Source organism: Cervus elaphus, chromosome 22 (assembly GCF_910594005.1).
Source record: "Cervus elaphus chromosome 22, mCerEla1.1, whole genome shotgun sequence".
Classification (NCBI taxonomy): Eukaryota; Metazoa; Chordata; class Mammalia; order Artiodactyla; family Cervidae; genus Cervus; species Cervus elaphus.
In genome coordinates this window covers 55,140,979-55,158,527 of record NC_057836.1, presented here as the reverse complement: position 1 = coordinate 55,158,527, position 17,549 = coordinate 55,140,979, and the positions used below count along the sequence as shown (strand labels likewise).

Sequence of the window (17,549 nt, the reverse complement as noted above, 5' to 3'; positions counted from 1 at the left end):
AACTATTGGAGTTTCAGCTTCAGCATCAGTCCTTCCAATGAACACCCAGGACTGATCTCCTTTAGGATTGACTAGTTGGATCTCCTTGCAGTCCAAGGGACTCTCAAGAGTCTTCTCCAACACCACAGTTCAAAAGCATCAGTTCTTCGGCGCTCAGCTTTCTTTATAGTCCAACTCTCACATCCATACATGACTACTGGATAAACCATAGCCTTGACTAGACAGACCTTTGTTGTCAAAGTAATGTCTCTGCTTTTTAATATGCTGTCTAGGTTGGTCATAACTTTCCTTCCAAGGAGTAAGTGTCTTTTAATTTCATGGCTGTAATCACCATCTGCAGTGATCTTGGAGCACCAAAAAATAAAGTCTGACCTGTTTCCACTGTTTCCCCATCTATTTCCCATGAAGTGATGGGACCAGATGCCATGATCTTAGTTTTCTGAATGTTGAGTTTTAAGCCAAATTTTTCACTTTCCTCTTTCACTTTCATCAAGAGGCTCTTTAGTTCTTCTTCACTTTCTGCCATAAGGGTGGTGTCATCTGCATATCCGAGGTTATTGATATTTCTCCTGGCAATCTTGATTCCAGCTTGTGCTTCCTCCAGCCCAGCATTTCTCATGATGTACTCTGCATAGAAGTTAAATAGGCAGGGTGACAGTATACAGCCTTGACATACTCCTTTTCCTATTTGGAACCAGTCTATTGTTCCATGTTCAGTTCTAACTGTTGCTTCCTGACCTGCATATAGGTTTCTCAAGAGGCATGTCAGGTGGTCTGGTATTCCCATCTCTTTCAGAATTTTCCACAGTGTATTGTGATCCACACAGTCAAAGGCTTTGGCATAGTCAATAATGCAGAAATACATGTTTTTCTGGAACTCTCTTGCTTTTTTGATGATCCAGCGGATGTTGGCAATTTGATATGTTTTTTAGTCTACCTTAAAAACATATTTTAGGGGGTAAAAGTCAACTGTGAAATATCCACTCCATGTAAGCTTCATGTCAGCAGGGATTGCTATTTCCCTTGATCACCACTATATCTCAGGACTAAGAATAGTGTCTGACAAACAGCAGGAGCTCAATAAATACTGACTGAATAATGGATAAAATATAGAGCATAAGATATAACTTATTAGACCTTAAATTTTCACAAGTTTGAGCCCTTTTGTACATACAGCATAAAATTGTACATAACAGTCTAATATCATCTCAAGGGTTTTACAATTAGCTACTCACTTTTGGTCTTCTGGGAAGGAGATTCAACAGGAGATGAAATACGTGTTTCTTGTGTCATATCTTCCTGTATGTGTTCTTCAAGGACTGTTGGTCTTCCCACGCCTTCTAAATATTCTGTGTATATAAGTTTTTGAAATTACATACTTGAATTCATATATGTTAAAAAACCTTAACTTGGTTTTACTTTGATGGTTACTTTTTCAGTTATTTCTTCATATCCTAAGTTTTTCAAAAAAAACTTCAAAAAACCAAACTGAAAGATCTTCATGATGAACTATTAATTTAAAGCTTTTTAATTAAAACAAAAAAAAATATTTCAAAAAAAAAAAAATATTTCAAGAGAGACTCGTGAATCCTTTTCATGAAAAGTAAACTTTTGTCACATTCTTTCCTTAAAAATATATGTACCGGTTGAAGATACAATAACATCCTTGGTTTCCTTAAATATATTCTATCTGTAGGTTTAAAACTCTCTGATGCTTTGAATAGACCATGTCCATAAGCAGGGATATAAAATTTAGATGTATAAAACAACCAGTCAGGTAACATAAATAAATGAAGTGGGATAAGCTTAATTTGCAATGGTGTTACATCTTGTGAGATAAACATAATTGCATATTGAACTTTAGTTCAACAACAACAAAAAATGTTTTTTGCATTATTCTTGAAGCAGTGTTCTGCACTCAGCACCTCACTCATTTTTCCAACTTTGATGAGGACATAGTAATAATAAAACTTAAATATTGCTTTCTATACACTCAGCACTGTTTTAAGTATTTGATATAAATTAACTCATTTGATCTTCACAAAACTATGACACAGGCACTATTATTATCTCAGCTTTAAAGATGAAAACCAAAGGGGAAGGATTATTAACTTGGCCATGTTTATTCAGATAGTAAGTAGCAAACATAGATAGATATAAGAAACATCTCACTTTTCTCTCAATCATAAAGAAAACAGCATCTGAATGCAAGGATATATGTCAACTAACATTTAATCTCAATGATACAGAAAAAAACAGAAAGCCTGCAGAGCCTGGTAAACCAGAGAACAGATGCACCATCTAAAGTTCAGCCACGAAGCAAAATGAAAGCTTGCATTTTTTGAGAAATCAAACCCTGGAGTGTTATCTGAAATCCTAGATTTTTAAGTGCTTAAAGCTAATTCAATTTTACAGAAACACAGCATGAGCCAAAAGTATGTGATCTAAACAAGTTATATCTGCTATCGCCCAAAAGGCATTCATCACAGTTTGTAGCCTCTAAGGGATTAAGTCAATAGACTCCTCCCCAAAGGTATCTTTTACTTCTGTTTCTTTGTTCAGAAGGCACCCCTTTTTTCCTTAAAATTCAGTTAAGACACTTTGTGCTTTCATGCCAACCACCTGTGTCTTCATGTTATCCAAATAGTTTCTACCTAAGAGCAATTCTACTAAGCAAATTCTGCTAGGAAAAGAAAGCAACATATGGCATTCTATCATTACAATTTTTGGCCCAGGCAGTAATTTTACCTACTATAAATTGTATTTACTGCAATGACAAACTTTTTCATAAGATAGTAAATGTGCCAGTGATTGAACATCAGGAATGCAGAGAATATAATGTGTTCACATTCTAAAATTTGACAATAACTATAAAAACTCAAAGAAGTAGCAAATACTCTATCACAAATTTACATACCTAATGAACAAATCATGACTATTTAAGAGAACACCTGTATAATAACATTTTCATCTAAGTTAAACCAATTCAATGTGTTAAAAGTGTCTGTAATTATGTCATGCCCCCTTTTCAGTGGACAGCATTTATTTGCTTCTCCCAAAACATATATTAAGCACAAGTCTCAGTTTATTTTAACTTCAGTTAGAGGCAAAAATCAAAAATGAAATACAAAGTGCCTAGAGGGCAAAAACTGATTTAAAGGTTGCATACCACTCTTTTATTTTTCAGCTTTCATTCAACTTGATTTTAATTTGAATTAGTATGAAGAATCATACTTGTATTCTTCTCTGATTTATCTCTATAGCACTTGACTAGCAATTAACTTCTTTATTAATAAGAAAAGTGTAGAGGTTGAAGTTTCCTGAGAGGTTTTGGAAAATAAAGAGAGAAAAGAACATCATGACCTCCTGTAATGAGTCCGTTCTTTCCCTCTTTGGTCTTTGTTGACTCCTGTATCTACATGTCTCCTGCCCGACTTGGTTTTAATTCATCTGTCTTCCTGAAAGACAAAGCTGCTCTTCAGCGTCTCAGCTGATATCCTATGAGACCCACCCCACTGCCCTTTGTTACACTTGCAGCCAATCTATAATGACTGTGGGGTAATCCGCACTGAGCAGTGTAGGAGCTAAAAGCAAAGCAAAGAAAAATATCCGCATGTTTAAGGGAACACACTGCACGTCAGGCCTGACCACCGAGCAAAAAGAGAAAGTCAGATGAGGAACTATGCATCCTGCAAATGAAGCAATGGTACCCAGATGGTGGTCAAACCTTAAGTAGATCTATTTTAATAACCGAAACTAACTATAGATATACTCAAATGATATTTATTAACCCATAGGCTGGCAAGACTGAATTATCTTGTATTACTGGATTTGGTAGCAAATAATCTGTATTCTTTCAACGAAGGACAATTTTGTTGTTGTTAACTCAGCATTTATATACCAATTCTACCACTTGGAATAGGATATATGTTTGAGCAAATCACTTAGCTTCCTGGAGCTTCAATTTCCCTCATGTGCAAAAAGAAGAATAATAATATTTGATTGATCTACCTCACAGTTATAGAAATCAGGCAAAATAATAGAAAATCCATTATTCAAATGTAAGATAATACCTCAGCATCACCACTTTATAGCCCTAATACCTTCAAGTTCATAACTATATATTTATTACAAGGGTTTAATTAAAAATACTTTTTAATATCAAGTGAGTGAAAAAAATATTTTAACAGTTGAAAAACAAATAAAACATTAAAAGGTATTCATTATTCTTTAGTTTAAGTCTACCAGAAAAAAATGCAAATAGTAACTTCATTCAAAAGTAAATGTTAACTCGAAACTCAAGAGAAAACTAGGACAGTTTTAATTTAATCTTAACTGTAAGGCAAACTCATCCATCATTCAATACTATTTACCTTGTAAGAGAGTTGCAATCTGGAGAGATTTCTGAGATGGATGTTCTTTCAAAATGTCTAAGACAGTTCTACCTAAGCTATCTTTTATGTTGGCATCAATTCCTGAAAGAAAAAGAAAAACCCACTAGATGTACACAGTGGAGTATCACCAGAAGATGCTGTCAACAAATAAAGGCACTAATTTCAAAAGTACACAAACAAAGCACTTAAGGCAGTTTTTTTTTTTTACTTAAGCCCTACACACACACACACACACACACACACACGATTTTAGTAAGAAAGAAGACGGAAGTCTACTGATTCCAAAGATTTGGAACATTTTTGATAATGAATTAGCTCTTCATTTGATAATGAATTAACACTGACTCAAACATTAACTTTTCAGATTACAGCTATTTTAGGTTATAACTACTTAACTAAATTGTAGACTATCAAGTTGAAAAATATTAGAATGTAAATTCCTAAAGTATAAAAGTCATGTAATTTATATATTCTTTAATGTATGATCAAAATAACAATAATGTACCATGTAAGCAATATAACAGCAGTCTTAGAATACTTTAGCATTCACAGAAGTTGAAAAAGTAGGACTATTTTTAATTATTGTCCAAATACTAAGTCAAATATTCCACATTTATTTATACAAGATTATATTCAATATCAGCAATACTCATCAAACACCTGATGAGAACATTTCCTAATGTGTGTAACTGAAATACCTTTGGAATCCTTTTAATTCCAAAAATATTTATGGTAAAGAGTTTAATGTAGCAAATAGCAAAAATCTCTATAAACTTCCCAAATTTCTAATTGCAAACAAAAGCCAGTTTTCAGGATCTGGCCTCAAAAGTTATTCATTATAATAAAATTATTAAATATTTGCTTAAATTTGCATGGAAATGTGTTACCAGCACACATTTAATTGATTACCTCATTTATTATATCACTGCATTACATATCAAAGTTACATATACATGAAATTTCAACTTTGCCTAAGAACAATCACAATGCAACAGTCTGCTAATACTTTTAACATTTTTACTGAGGAAAATAAACACGTCAAATATAGTTTACAACATAGAAGACTCATACATATTGTTCACAAGCATGAATTTGAATCTATACCTTTTGATCTTAAAAAATAAATCTGACCTCGGTTTCAATTTTACTTCACTCACAATACACATATGGAGACAAACAAGCCTACTTTGTTGTTCCTTCAGAGTCTTCCCTCTAAAAGGTTCCCTTTAAATCACTGAAGCTTACCAACAGCAGCTACTCAGCTGATGAATTAACTGGGCTTCCCTCATATCTCAGTTGGTAAAGAATCTGCCTGCAATGCAGAAGACCCTGGTTCGATTCCTGGGTCAGGGAAATCCCCTGGAGAAGGGATAGGCTACCCACTCCAGTATTCTTGAGCTTCCTTTGTGGCTCAGCTGGTAAAGAATCTGCCTGCAATGAAGGAGACCTGGGTTCCATCCCTGGGTTGGGAAGATCCCCTGAGAAGAAAAAGGCTACCCACTTCAGTATTCTGGCCTGGAGAATTCCATAAACTGTGTAGTCCATGGCGTCACAAAGAGTGGGACACGACTGAGTGACTTTCACTTTAATCCACTTTAATGATGAATTAACTAGAAGGAAAATTCACCTTAAGGATAGGGAACTCTAATTTCTGTTTACCACTGTTAACAATATAAAAACCTAGGGAAAATTGTATATTATTTAATAAATCAAGCAATTGTCACAGCTTCACATGGATCAATTCCTCCTTCCTATAGAAGGCAGAGATTTTCTCCCTCTTTTGGTAGTTTCTCTAATATATTTCAATATGATTTAAAAACAGAAAATGATCACTTCTAAAAAGCTTTTGATTAAAGAAGCTATTGAAAAGGAAGATGAACATTTATATCAGTTTTTTTCCTTAACACTGAGACTCAATTCTACATGGTTCTACATACATACAATTTAGAGTGAAGTAAAAAGGGTAATGTGGGGTGGGGTGGATTGCGTCATTTTCCTTTGTCCACTTCTGGAGTACAGATAGTTTTTGGCAAGATAAGCTCCATGGAGAATTATTATAGTTACCTGTTTCTAACAGAACTCGCACAACATCCACTTTTCCAAACAAAGCTGCTTCATGGAGTGCACTCCCTTTTTCTGTCTAGAAAAAAAGAAGAAGAAGGAAAAAGATTAGGAAAGCTAAGGTTAAAAAAATTATATCCTTTTATGCATTCATGGGGTCGCAAAGAATCGGACACGACTGAGTGACTGAACTGAACTGAACTGATGCATTCATACATATTGTTTGTAATCTTAGCACTCCCTGACAGAAGAGGAGTGTGGAATAAAGAAGATTCTAAAAACAAAATCCAAAAGCTTGAGTTTGTGAAATATCTGTGCTTTGTGTAGCCATTTGACCTTGTCATGTTTATAAATCACTCATCTTCTTTCACCCTCAGTCGTTCTCAGATATAAGAGTAGTAATGCCTCCCTCACGAGGCTTTTGTGACTATCCAGTGAGCTCATGCAATTCAACATGCATTAATTAAATACCAGCTTTACACCAAGAATAGTTAAGGGGTGTTCTGAGGTATGGAAATATGATCCTGACTCTTGTACATTTACATTCTATCAGAGGAGACAGATGTATAAATAAATATTAATGGCAAATAAAATCACAACAATTTAATGTGGCTTAAAAAACCTAGAAAATATTCTCCTTCCTTTCCTTTCCATATCCTCTCTTGTCTATCCCAACTCTCCCCAGACCTTCTGTACCTTATTCATGCTCCAAGCATACTAAATATTTCATCAGTATCATTCCCTTGTTTTCTTCCCCAAGAATCTCAAAAGCTGGTCCCTCTGCCTGGTAGGATAGAACTCCTAGTCCTCTTTACCTCTCCATCACCTATACCACCAGTTCTCAATCTTCAGCCTGAGTCAGAGTCACCTAGAGAGCTTGCTGACCAGATTTCTGGGCACCACCATGAGCTCTGGCTCAGTCACCTGGGATGCGTGTGTGCGTGTTATGTCGCTTCAGTTGTTTCCAACTCTGTGCGACCCTATGGACTGTAGCCTTCCAGGCTCCTGTGTTCATGGGATTCTGCAGGTAAGAATACTGGTGTGGGGTGCCATGCCCTCTTCCAGGGGATCTTCCCGACCCAGAGATAAACCCACAGCTTACATCTCCTGCTTTGGCAGGCAGGTTCTTTAACTCTAGCGCCACATGGGAGGCCCCAATAACAAGGGTCTAGGGAGTACAATTGAGAACCACAGACCTACACTACATATCAAATCTTAGTTTAAATATAATTTCACTCAGGAAGTATTGCTTGCCCCTAAAGTGCAGTACTTTCCCTGTGTGTTCCACATCAATCTAATCTTCCTCATCATAGCACTTATAGTACTACCTTATAATGTTATATGATTATCTATTTCCTTTAATAAACTGTAAGTTTAGTGGAAATGTAGACCATATCTATTTTTCCATCATGGTATCACCAATGCCTAAAAAGTACCATATCTCAGAATATTCTTCAACTATTCTTGGCATAGAGTTAGTATGAAAATTAAGAATTATTTTGAGGGTAGAAGGAGGGAGGAACATAACAGAGAAGACAAGAATTTGTGAGCACTGCAGGGAAAGATTGGTTTCTGCTCTGAGGATGATCAAGGAAGATTTTAAGAGAAAGTTTTTCACCTATGCAAATGGTAAAGTTTTAAAAAAAATTTTTTATTGCCCTTAGGTATAGTGATCCTCCCATTATCAGTCATGTACACAAGTACATTATTACAGAAAGAGGCCTGGACTTTAATCAGTAAATCTTAATTCACATTCTGGGTTTATGAGCTATGTGTACTTAGGCAAGTTTATTAGTCTTTGAATCTGATTCCTCATCTCTGTACTGGAACTTAATAGCTCTCAATCCTATAAGATAGCTGTGAGATTTAGATTCTAAACGTGTCAACATATTAAACACAAAGTACATACTCAAAAATTAAAGTCAATTTCATTTCTTTCTTTCATTCACTCAATTTTAGACTGAATTCCTGGTGTATGTCAAGCTGTGTGCTAAATACTGGAATAAAGGAAACAATTACTAAGAAGACCACACATAACTGCCATCTAGTAATAATTTTTCATGTGGAAAGCCCTCAAGTTAGAATGAGGTTAGAGAGTAGGGCTTATATCCCTTCATATTTCCCAAGAGTGTGGCAGGATACTTTAAATTTAGTAGTTAGAAAAATACATGTGGACCATTTGCCTGATTTTAAAATGTTAGTATTTCTTCCTGTAAATTTAACATGTAATTAAGATGTAAATTTTAACATCTGATCTCAAAGCAAAGCAAAAACACCACTGTTTTGGGAGCACAGCGACAAGAAGACTCACTTGACAGCTGACGTCCATCCCCGCCTCCAGCAGCACTTGAACGACTGCCTTGTGACCATTGCGTGCAGCAAGGTGCAGTGGCGTATGCTTTCGGGTGTTGCAGCTCATTAAGTTAGGGTGTGCACTGATGATCATTTTGACCACTCTAAGCCGTCCATAGAGGGCTGCCAGGTCCAGAGGCGTTTCCAGCTTGCTGTTTCTGATGGTAGGATCGGTGAGTTCTTCCAGGAGAACAGCCACTACCTCCGAGTGTCCGTACTGAGCTGCACAATGTAGGGCAGTTTCATTTTCATTGTTCTGTTAAGACAAAGACAGACAGTCCAAGTTTTCAGAAATTCAATTTGTTATGAAAACCTAAACACAGTAATTTAAAACCTGAGGGTTCTAGAGAGCAAGGGAGGATGTCATCATCACAGTCACCATCATAGCTAATACTAGGTGCAGAGCACACACCGTTGCATTTCATGTGTGCTTACTTATTTAATCCTCATTGCTGGCCTGTGTGTGTGCTCAGTCATGTCAGACTCTTTGTGACCCCATGGGTTATAGACCACCACGCTCCTCTGTCCATAGGATTTTTCAGGCAAGAACACTGGAGTGGGTTGCTATTTCCTCCTCAAGGGGATCTTTCCAACCAGGGATTGAGCCCGTTTCTCCTGCAAGTATCCTGCATTGCAGCTGGATCTTTACCACTGAGCCACTGGAGAAGCCCCTAATCCTCACTAGGAGATAAATAGTACTGTCATTGTTCCCATTTTACAGATGAGGAAACTGAGGTAATGTATAGTTGAATAAGTAGCTGTTACACAGCCTTATACAGCCATTTAGTATTGGAGCCAGGATTTGAACCTAAATAGCCTAGACCCAAAGTTGGTACCTTTAATAACATCTTCTGCAGCAACTGTTATGACTACCATTTGCTCAGTGTCTAAAAACTTTACATATATTGTCTCCCTTAACCCTTATAAATGATCCTACAGGACTAATATTAACATCTCCACTTCATGGGTGAGGAAACTAAAATACAAAAAGACTAAACTACATGTCCATGGAGAATCAGGATCTTTTGGAACCTGTATCATAAGAATCCAAAACCTATTTATGCTTTTTCCATTGTACCACACTGCCTACCATGTTTTTCTACACTGTCAAGGAAGAAAAACAGAAAATGAACGATCTGAAAGCAGAATTTCTATGGATTTTGCCCAAAAGAACACTAATTGAGTTGAAATAGGAAGTAGTTGCTTAGACAGCTGTTCTAAGCGTTCAAATCCAAACAAATGTTACTGTAACTCAGTCTTGCTCTGGATAATAAAACAATGCAGGTAAGTAAGCTTAGAGTAGACAGTATATTTTAAAACTTAAAAAGAGGAGTGACAAGGGGGAAAAAAGTTTCTTACTATTTTACTTTCCAAAAAATATCAGGAGAGGGCCTTTGAAGGCCAAACTCAGATGAAAAACATACTCTTTAAAGACAGTCAATAAAAAGTTATGATCTGATAGATGGGGAATCCAGAGGGAGATATTGTTTTTTCTAGCATTTTGAGGATGCCATTCCTATTCTTAGTTTAAATGTGTCACCATAGTCTTCTTCCTCACAGAGACTTAGAACATAGAGGCTTACACTCCCTGATTTTATTATCTGGTCAAGTTTAATAAACATGATTTAAAAATCAATCTTATTACTTTAAACCATGAAAATGATATAGAAATATGCCTCCTGACTGAACCAAATTTCCCATTGGTTGAAAAGAGATTACTTCTCATTTTTAAAAATACAGCACCTCTTTGAGGAATAGAAAAGTGAATTATGAAACAAATCCTCAAAGACCTCTCTACCTTGCAAAGGCCTGAGCCTAGGAAATAATAGAAAATTTCAGTTTTGCTCTTATAAACTCCAATTATCACTATTCAGATCTCAAAAAAAAATATTTCAATCATTCCAGACTTAGGAGAAAATGTTCATAGAGTTTATCCATAATATCTAAGACACACTTGGTTTGTCACATCAGTGAAGACCACAATTGTGGTATCTTTAGAGAAACCACGGTTGTATACTCATATACATAATCACTAGTGGTCTAAAAAAATCCAATTTGAAATAAATAGGCTGCAATAACATACTAATTAATAATTGTCAGTATATCTACACTCTGTTGTTGTTCAGTCACTAAGTCGTGTCCGACTCTTTGCAACCCCATGGACTTCAGCATGCCAGGTTTCCCTGTCCTTCACTATTTCCCAGAGACTGCTCAAACTCATGTCCATTGAGTCGGTGATGCCATCCAACCATCTCATCCTCTGCTGCCCCCTTCTCCTTTTGCCTTCAATCTTTCCCAGCATCAGGGCCTTTTCCAATGAATCAGCTCTTCACATCAGGTATTGGAGTTTCAATACTTCACCAAAGTATTGGAGTTTCAGCTTCAGATCAGTCCTTCCAATGAATACTCAGAGTTGATTTCCTTTAGGATTGACTGATTTGATCTCTTTGCAGTCCAAGGGATTCTTAAGTCTTCTCCAGCACCTCAGATCAAAAGTATCAATTCTTCAGATGTCTACATTAAACATTCTTGAACTGTTTTGAATTTCTTCTTCTTTATCAGATAAGTGTTCTCTAAAAAATTAGGACAATTCCAGACAATGGGTGGCAGTATGAAACTGGCTTTACAAAAGCTATTTACCAAAGGCCTTACTTCAAAGTAACACTAATGGAAACTATCTAATACTAGCTGGATTTGAAGTTTTGATGAATGCAAAGTTTGAAGTTTTGGTGAATATACTTTTTAGAAAAGGTTCCTCTGGTTTTTGTCCTAATGCAAAAATAAAGAGAAAAAGAAGAGAAGATGGAAGAAAAGAAAAGAGGGAAGAAAGACAGGAGGGAAATGAATATACAAAGAAATATAAATTGAAAACATACATAACAGAAAAAGAAATAATAAATGAAGTGACAAAAGACAGGAAAGATGTGGCAATTATAAAAACAATAATTAGGGCACAGTCCACTTTGTTTTCAAAATTATTTCACTCTAAAATGACCACTAATTCTAGGGCAGCATAAAATGGTGACCCAGGTTGAAGTGCTAACATGTATTTATTAGCAACAGTAAATCATTCCATCTCTCTGGACCTATCTTACTATAAAATTAGAATATTATCTTCCCTATAACCTTAGAATACAACTAATAAATCAAAGGTGATAACATAGGAAAATGCCTTATAAACTTAAAATATTAAAACATAAGTTAGAATTATTTTGAAAGAAAGCTGTATAATAAACCAAAGTTAGCATTCAGAAATCAGAATGAAGCCCTGATGATTATGCATAATTTTAACATCATAACATAATGTTATGTTATGTTATGTTGTGGTACTGGTTATAAGCTTGGGCTTTGGATCAGAAAAACCTGAGTTCAAGTACTAATTGCATTTCTTAGCAGCTGGGATATCAAGAAGTTACTTAGTCTTTCTAAGGTGGTTTCCTCATATATGAAGCAGGAACAGTAAGTAATACCTACCTCATTAGGCAATGGTAGAGCTTAGAAAGATAATGTAGATGAAGTACTATGCACAATGCCTGGCATATAGTAAGCACTCCATAAGTGATAGGGTCTATGATGTAAAACCAGTATACTATTGTGGACAGCTCTGAAATCATAGAGATCTGAGTCCAAGTCTCAGTTTAAGTCACTCAGTAATGTGTGAACTTACATGTGTTACTTAGCTTTACTGAGCCTGATTTCCTGTCTATAAAATGGAAGTGATAACAATCACTTCAGAGAATTGCAAGAATTAATTAAATAACATATTGTAGGTAAAACTGCCCAGTTATCATAAGTCTCAGTTAATGTTCATTATCATTTTCATTCCTGCCCTCTATTGCTTAAATACATAAAGGTATATAATTAATTAGTATACTTCTGTCCCATTTGGGGAGGGCGTGGGAAATAAAGCTAAAATCAAAATTTACCTATGAAAACAAAATTCCTACATCAGAAACTTTTAGAAGAAATAACATTGAATGAGAGATCTATGTCAGTACTAAAGGAGTATGTACATAATAACAAACAAAAAATATGTAAAAAAAATGGTATTAAAAATCTCAAAAAATTTCTACTCCTTTATAATAGAAACCACAACATAAAGAATTGAAAAAAGAATTTTGAAGTCCAATCTCCTTAAAAAAAAATTTTTTTTTATTTAAACTGACATATTCAACATCATAGAAAATAACAGTTTCTCTATGCTATTTAAAATCTTCAACATTCAAATGTAAATGTTGGTTAGGGTTAGCGTTTTTTTCCTTCTTTTCATGTCATTTAAAAAATATTGTTTGTAGAAACTAATACTCCATTGTTTCACCTTGGTTTGTTTTTCCATCTTACTACTTTAGGTTTGCTTTGGGCATTCAGTTTTAAGAATAACCACCAGATGGCTCATCCCACCGATGATCTTTTAACTTGGTTTTCTGAGGAACAGGCAGCATTCTCATAAATTTCCTTTTTAGAATGATAAATAAAGACAGCCATATCCATCATTTCATAAAGACTTGAATTCACTATTCTCATAAAAATATCCTGCATTTTGTAACATGAAAACATAGACATTTCATTGTGATATATATTAACAAGACATTTTTCCAATTAATAAAACATTTTTCCTGATTAGTTCTTTACACAACTACATTTTGATGTAAGAAAAATATTATATCTTCTTCCCTTTGCTGTATACAGCTAGCAAGTATTCATTTTTAATATGAATTTCAGTCAAGTGTCTGCAAAGTCTGTACCCATATGAACAATATGCTAATTGTACTATATTAGCCGTGTTTGCCCTAGACTAACCTCCTTGCATCCATACTGGACAGCGGCCAACCTGCAGCTTAATACCCTGTTTGTAATTCAATTGTTGGGCTGCATGCTGGTTTTCAAATATAGTTTTACAAAATGGGAACAGTAGGGGGCATGCAGAGCTCATTTGTTATCACACTGTACTAGAGGACTGTATTTTACTTTCTGGAATGTGTGGTCTTATTTATTTAGAACAATGAGAATGGCATTATTTTTAAATATATATGCATTAAGTGTAACATGGATACTATGTAGTGCAAATATTCTGACTATCTGTCAGTTTCATCCTGCTGCTGTGTTTTACTGAACTTACTCTAGGCAAACGTGTGTGTGTGTGTGTATGTGTCTAGCAACTGTATACACTGTATTTGCATTTTAATTCACAAAATAGCACTTAATATAAAAGTGCTATGTAAATGGTAAAGTATTATGCAAATGATAGCTATCATCATTGTTCTAGCATTTAAAATTTTATAAGAAAAGCTACTTTTACATTATGAATGTAAATTCTGTTCTATCTTTAAATATTCAATAATTATAAAATGGATTCTCATGGTAAAGCAGGCAAAAATACTAGAACTACTTCTTTTATGCGGGATTTTCTTATGAACAAATATCTTTACAAATGTGCAACTTAGTGCCAATGTACCTATAAAGAAATGTCAAAGAAGTTTTCAAATATCTCCTTTAGCAAATTCAGCAGTAGGATGATCTTTGGCAGGGTAAAGACAGAAATAATCAATTTTTCAGTGTGGCTTTGACTTCACAAAACTCTCAAAAATCACAGCATGAGCAAATACTTGACAAATGCACCTGTTCATTGACTCTGGAATGCGATGGTCCATGATGAATAAGAATCTTCACAATTTCCACATCTCCCTTCCAGGCAGCCAGGTGAATAGGAAAATAACCTTTGTTGTCTGCTACATTTGTTGAGGCCTCATATTGAAGCAGTTTGAGAACTATGTCCCTAAGAAGGAAAAAAAAATACAACAGAAGAAAATATGCTGAACAATACAGCTACTATTAGACAGATAATCATAAAAGTATATTAGTTACCGACTGGAAATTTAGAGTTATCATTCAGGTACTGAGACATACAATTGGGTTTAAGAGTTTGCCTATTCAACATTTGGTGGCTATTTTACTTACCTGGAACAAACTACCACCACACACACACACACAGACAGCATTCATTGACTGACCCATGCAAGTACTAGAGATCTTTTGGGCAAAATTTATCTAATTTTATTAACTAAACGAATTTAGTAGAATAACTTAAAAGTATACCTCTTCACATCTTTTTTAAAAACAGAGTATTCCCAGATAACTTATATCTGAGATTTAGTCTGGAGGAAGAGTTGAGGTGCAAGCAAACACCCTGTTTACGAACAAAAAGTTATCATCCTGCTAAAAGACATTCAGGAAATTATACATTATTCTGATAGAGAAGTGGAATAAAGGATTGAAGAGTCATATAAAAGAGAAAGCAGCACAGTAGGAGAGACCCTGAAAGGTCGAAAAAAAATTAATAACTTTCAGCCATGGCACAGAACATACTTTGAATGTGTGTTGTTTATACTTGTATACTCTTTCACTTTCCTCCTCCAAGTCTAAGAAATTATTTTAAGAGGGAAATTCATTTATGAGACAAGTTCTATCACTGACACAATTATTCTAATCATAAGATTTCAGAGAAAAATAAACTTCATTTTAACATCTTTTCTAAAAATAGTATTATTTTATAAGCCCTGAATTTAAAGGACTTGAATGTAAAGTACCAGTTATGCAACTGAAAGTATTAGTTGCTCAGTCGTGTCTGACTCTTTGCGACCCCATGGACTGTAGCCCACCAGGCTCCTCTGCCCATAGAATTTTCCAGGCAAGAATACTGGAGTGGATTGCCATTCCCTTCTCCAGGGGATCTTGCCAACCCAGGGATAGCGGTCGAACACAGAGATCGAACCCAGGTTTTGCATTACAGGCAGATTCTTTACCATATGAGCCACCAAGAAATCCCAGCTATGCAAACTACCAATAATATGACCGCTAGAGTATCGATTAGTCTTATTTTTCTTCTTTCCTGTAGAAAATAATAATAATAGTGCCTATTGCTCAACACTGGTAAGAACATTAAATGAGAACATAAAAGAGAAGTCATTCAATGAATAGTAAAACACTATACAAATATTAGTTCTTGCCCCAAGTAAAAATAAAATTCTTTAAAAGTAAAACTGCTTCCTTCAAGTCACCTTTGGAAAAAACAGTTTGAAAATCAGAAGGAAATCTGAAGTTTGCCCAGTTTCTATGCTTCTTCTCACCTCTCCACCACTAAGAGTTGTTATATAAGCTCTTCCATTCTCAGATAAGTAACCTACAAAGTGGTGAAAAGGATTCAGTATTTGAGAATAACAAAAGCAGTGAAGAATCAGAATATCTGGTTTGAAGTCTTAACTCTCTAATACTTAGTAACTTGGTGTGTGTGTGCGTGCCTGTGTGTGCTCAGTCGCTTCAGTCGTGTCTCTTTTTTTTTTTAATTAATTAATTTATTTTACTTGGAGGCTAATTTCTCACAATACTGTAGTGGTTTTTGCCATACACTGATATGAATCAGCCACGGGTGTACATGTGTTCCCCATCCTGAACCCCCCACCCACCTCCCCACCATCCCATCCCTCAGGGTCATCCCAGTGCACCAGCCCTGAGCACACTGTCTCATGCATCCAACCTGGACTGGCGATCTATTTCGCATATGGTAATATACATGTTTCAATACTATTCTCTCAAATCATCCCACCCTCGCCTTCTCCTATAGAATCCAAAAGTCTGTTCTTTATCTGTGTGTCTTTTGCTGTCTCACATATAGGGTTATCGTTATCATCTTTCTAAATTCCATATATATGCATTAATATACTGTATTGGTATTTTTCTTTCTGACTTACTTCACTCTGTATAATAAGCTCCAGTTTCATCCACCTCATTAGAACTGATTCAAATGCATTCTTTTTAATAGCTGAGTAATATTCCATTGTGTATATGTACCACAGCTTTCTTATCCATTTGTCTGCTGATGGACATTTAGGTTGATTCTATGTCCTAGCTATTGTAAACAGTGCTGCAATGAACATTGGGGTACATGTGTCTCTTTCAATTCTGGTTTCCTTGGTGTGTATGCCCAGCAGTGGGAGTGGTGGGTCGTATGGCAGTTCTATTTCCAGTTTTTTAAGGAATCTCCACACTGTTCTCCATAGTGGCTGTACTAGTTTGCATTCCCACCAACAGTGTAAGAAGGTTCCCTTTTCTCTGCACCCTCTCCAGCATTTATTGTTTGTAGACCTTTTAATAGCAGCCATTCTGACCAGCGTGAGATGGTACCTCATTGAGGTTTTGATTTGCATTTCTCTGATAATGAGTGATGTTGAGCATCTTTTCATGTGTTTGTTAGCCATCTGTATGTCTTCTTTGGAGAAATGTTTGTTTAGTTCTTTGGCCCATTTTTTGGTTGGGTCATTTATTTTTCTGAAATTGAGCTGCAGGAGCTGCTTGTATATTTTTGAGATTAATTCTTTGTCAGTTGCTTCATTTGCTAGTATTTTCTCCCATTCAGAAGGCTGTCTTTTCACCTTGCTTATAGTTTCCTTTGTTGTGCAAAAGCTTTTAAGTTTAATTAGGTCCCATTTGTTTATTTTTGCTTTTATTTCCATTACTCTGGGAGGTGGGTAATAGATGATCCTGCTGTGATTTATGTCAGAGAGTGTTTTGCCTATGTTTTCCTCTAGGAGTTTTATAATTTCTGGTCTTACATTTAGATCTTTAATCCATTTTGAGTTTATTTTTGCGTATGGTATTAGAAAGTGTTCTAGTTTCATTCTTCCACTGCTGGTTGACCAGTTTTCCCAGCACCACTTGTTGAAGAGATTGTTTTTTCTCCATTGT

General features: G+C 35.4%; 1 protein-coding gene across 20 annotated transcripts in view; it reads right to left on the bottom strand.

Annotated features, from left to right (window-relative positions):
• The window catches only part of ANKS1B (ankyrin repeat and sterile alpha motif domain containing 1B), a 1,073,060-nt gene that overhangs the window by 900,059 nt on the left and 155,452 nt on the right, over positions 1-17,549 (bottom strand). For all 20 annotated transcript variants that reach the window (XM_043881060.1, XM_043881066.1, XM_043881055.1 and 17 more), the window contains exons 3-7: positions 14,427-14,583; positions 8,767-9,063; positions 6,459-6,534; positions 4,374-4,475; positions 1,236-1,349 (exon numbers count right to left, since the gene is read on the bottom strand). In XM_043881060.1, coding sequence (XP_043736995.1) covers positions 1,236-1,349; positions 4,374-4,475; positions 6,459-6,534; positions 8,767-9,063; positions 14,427-14,583 — 746 coding nt within the window. The remainder of the gene's footprint in view (positions 1-1,235; positions 1,350-4,373; positions 4,476-6,458; positions 6,535-8,766; positions 9,064-14,426; positions 14,584-17,549) is intronic.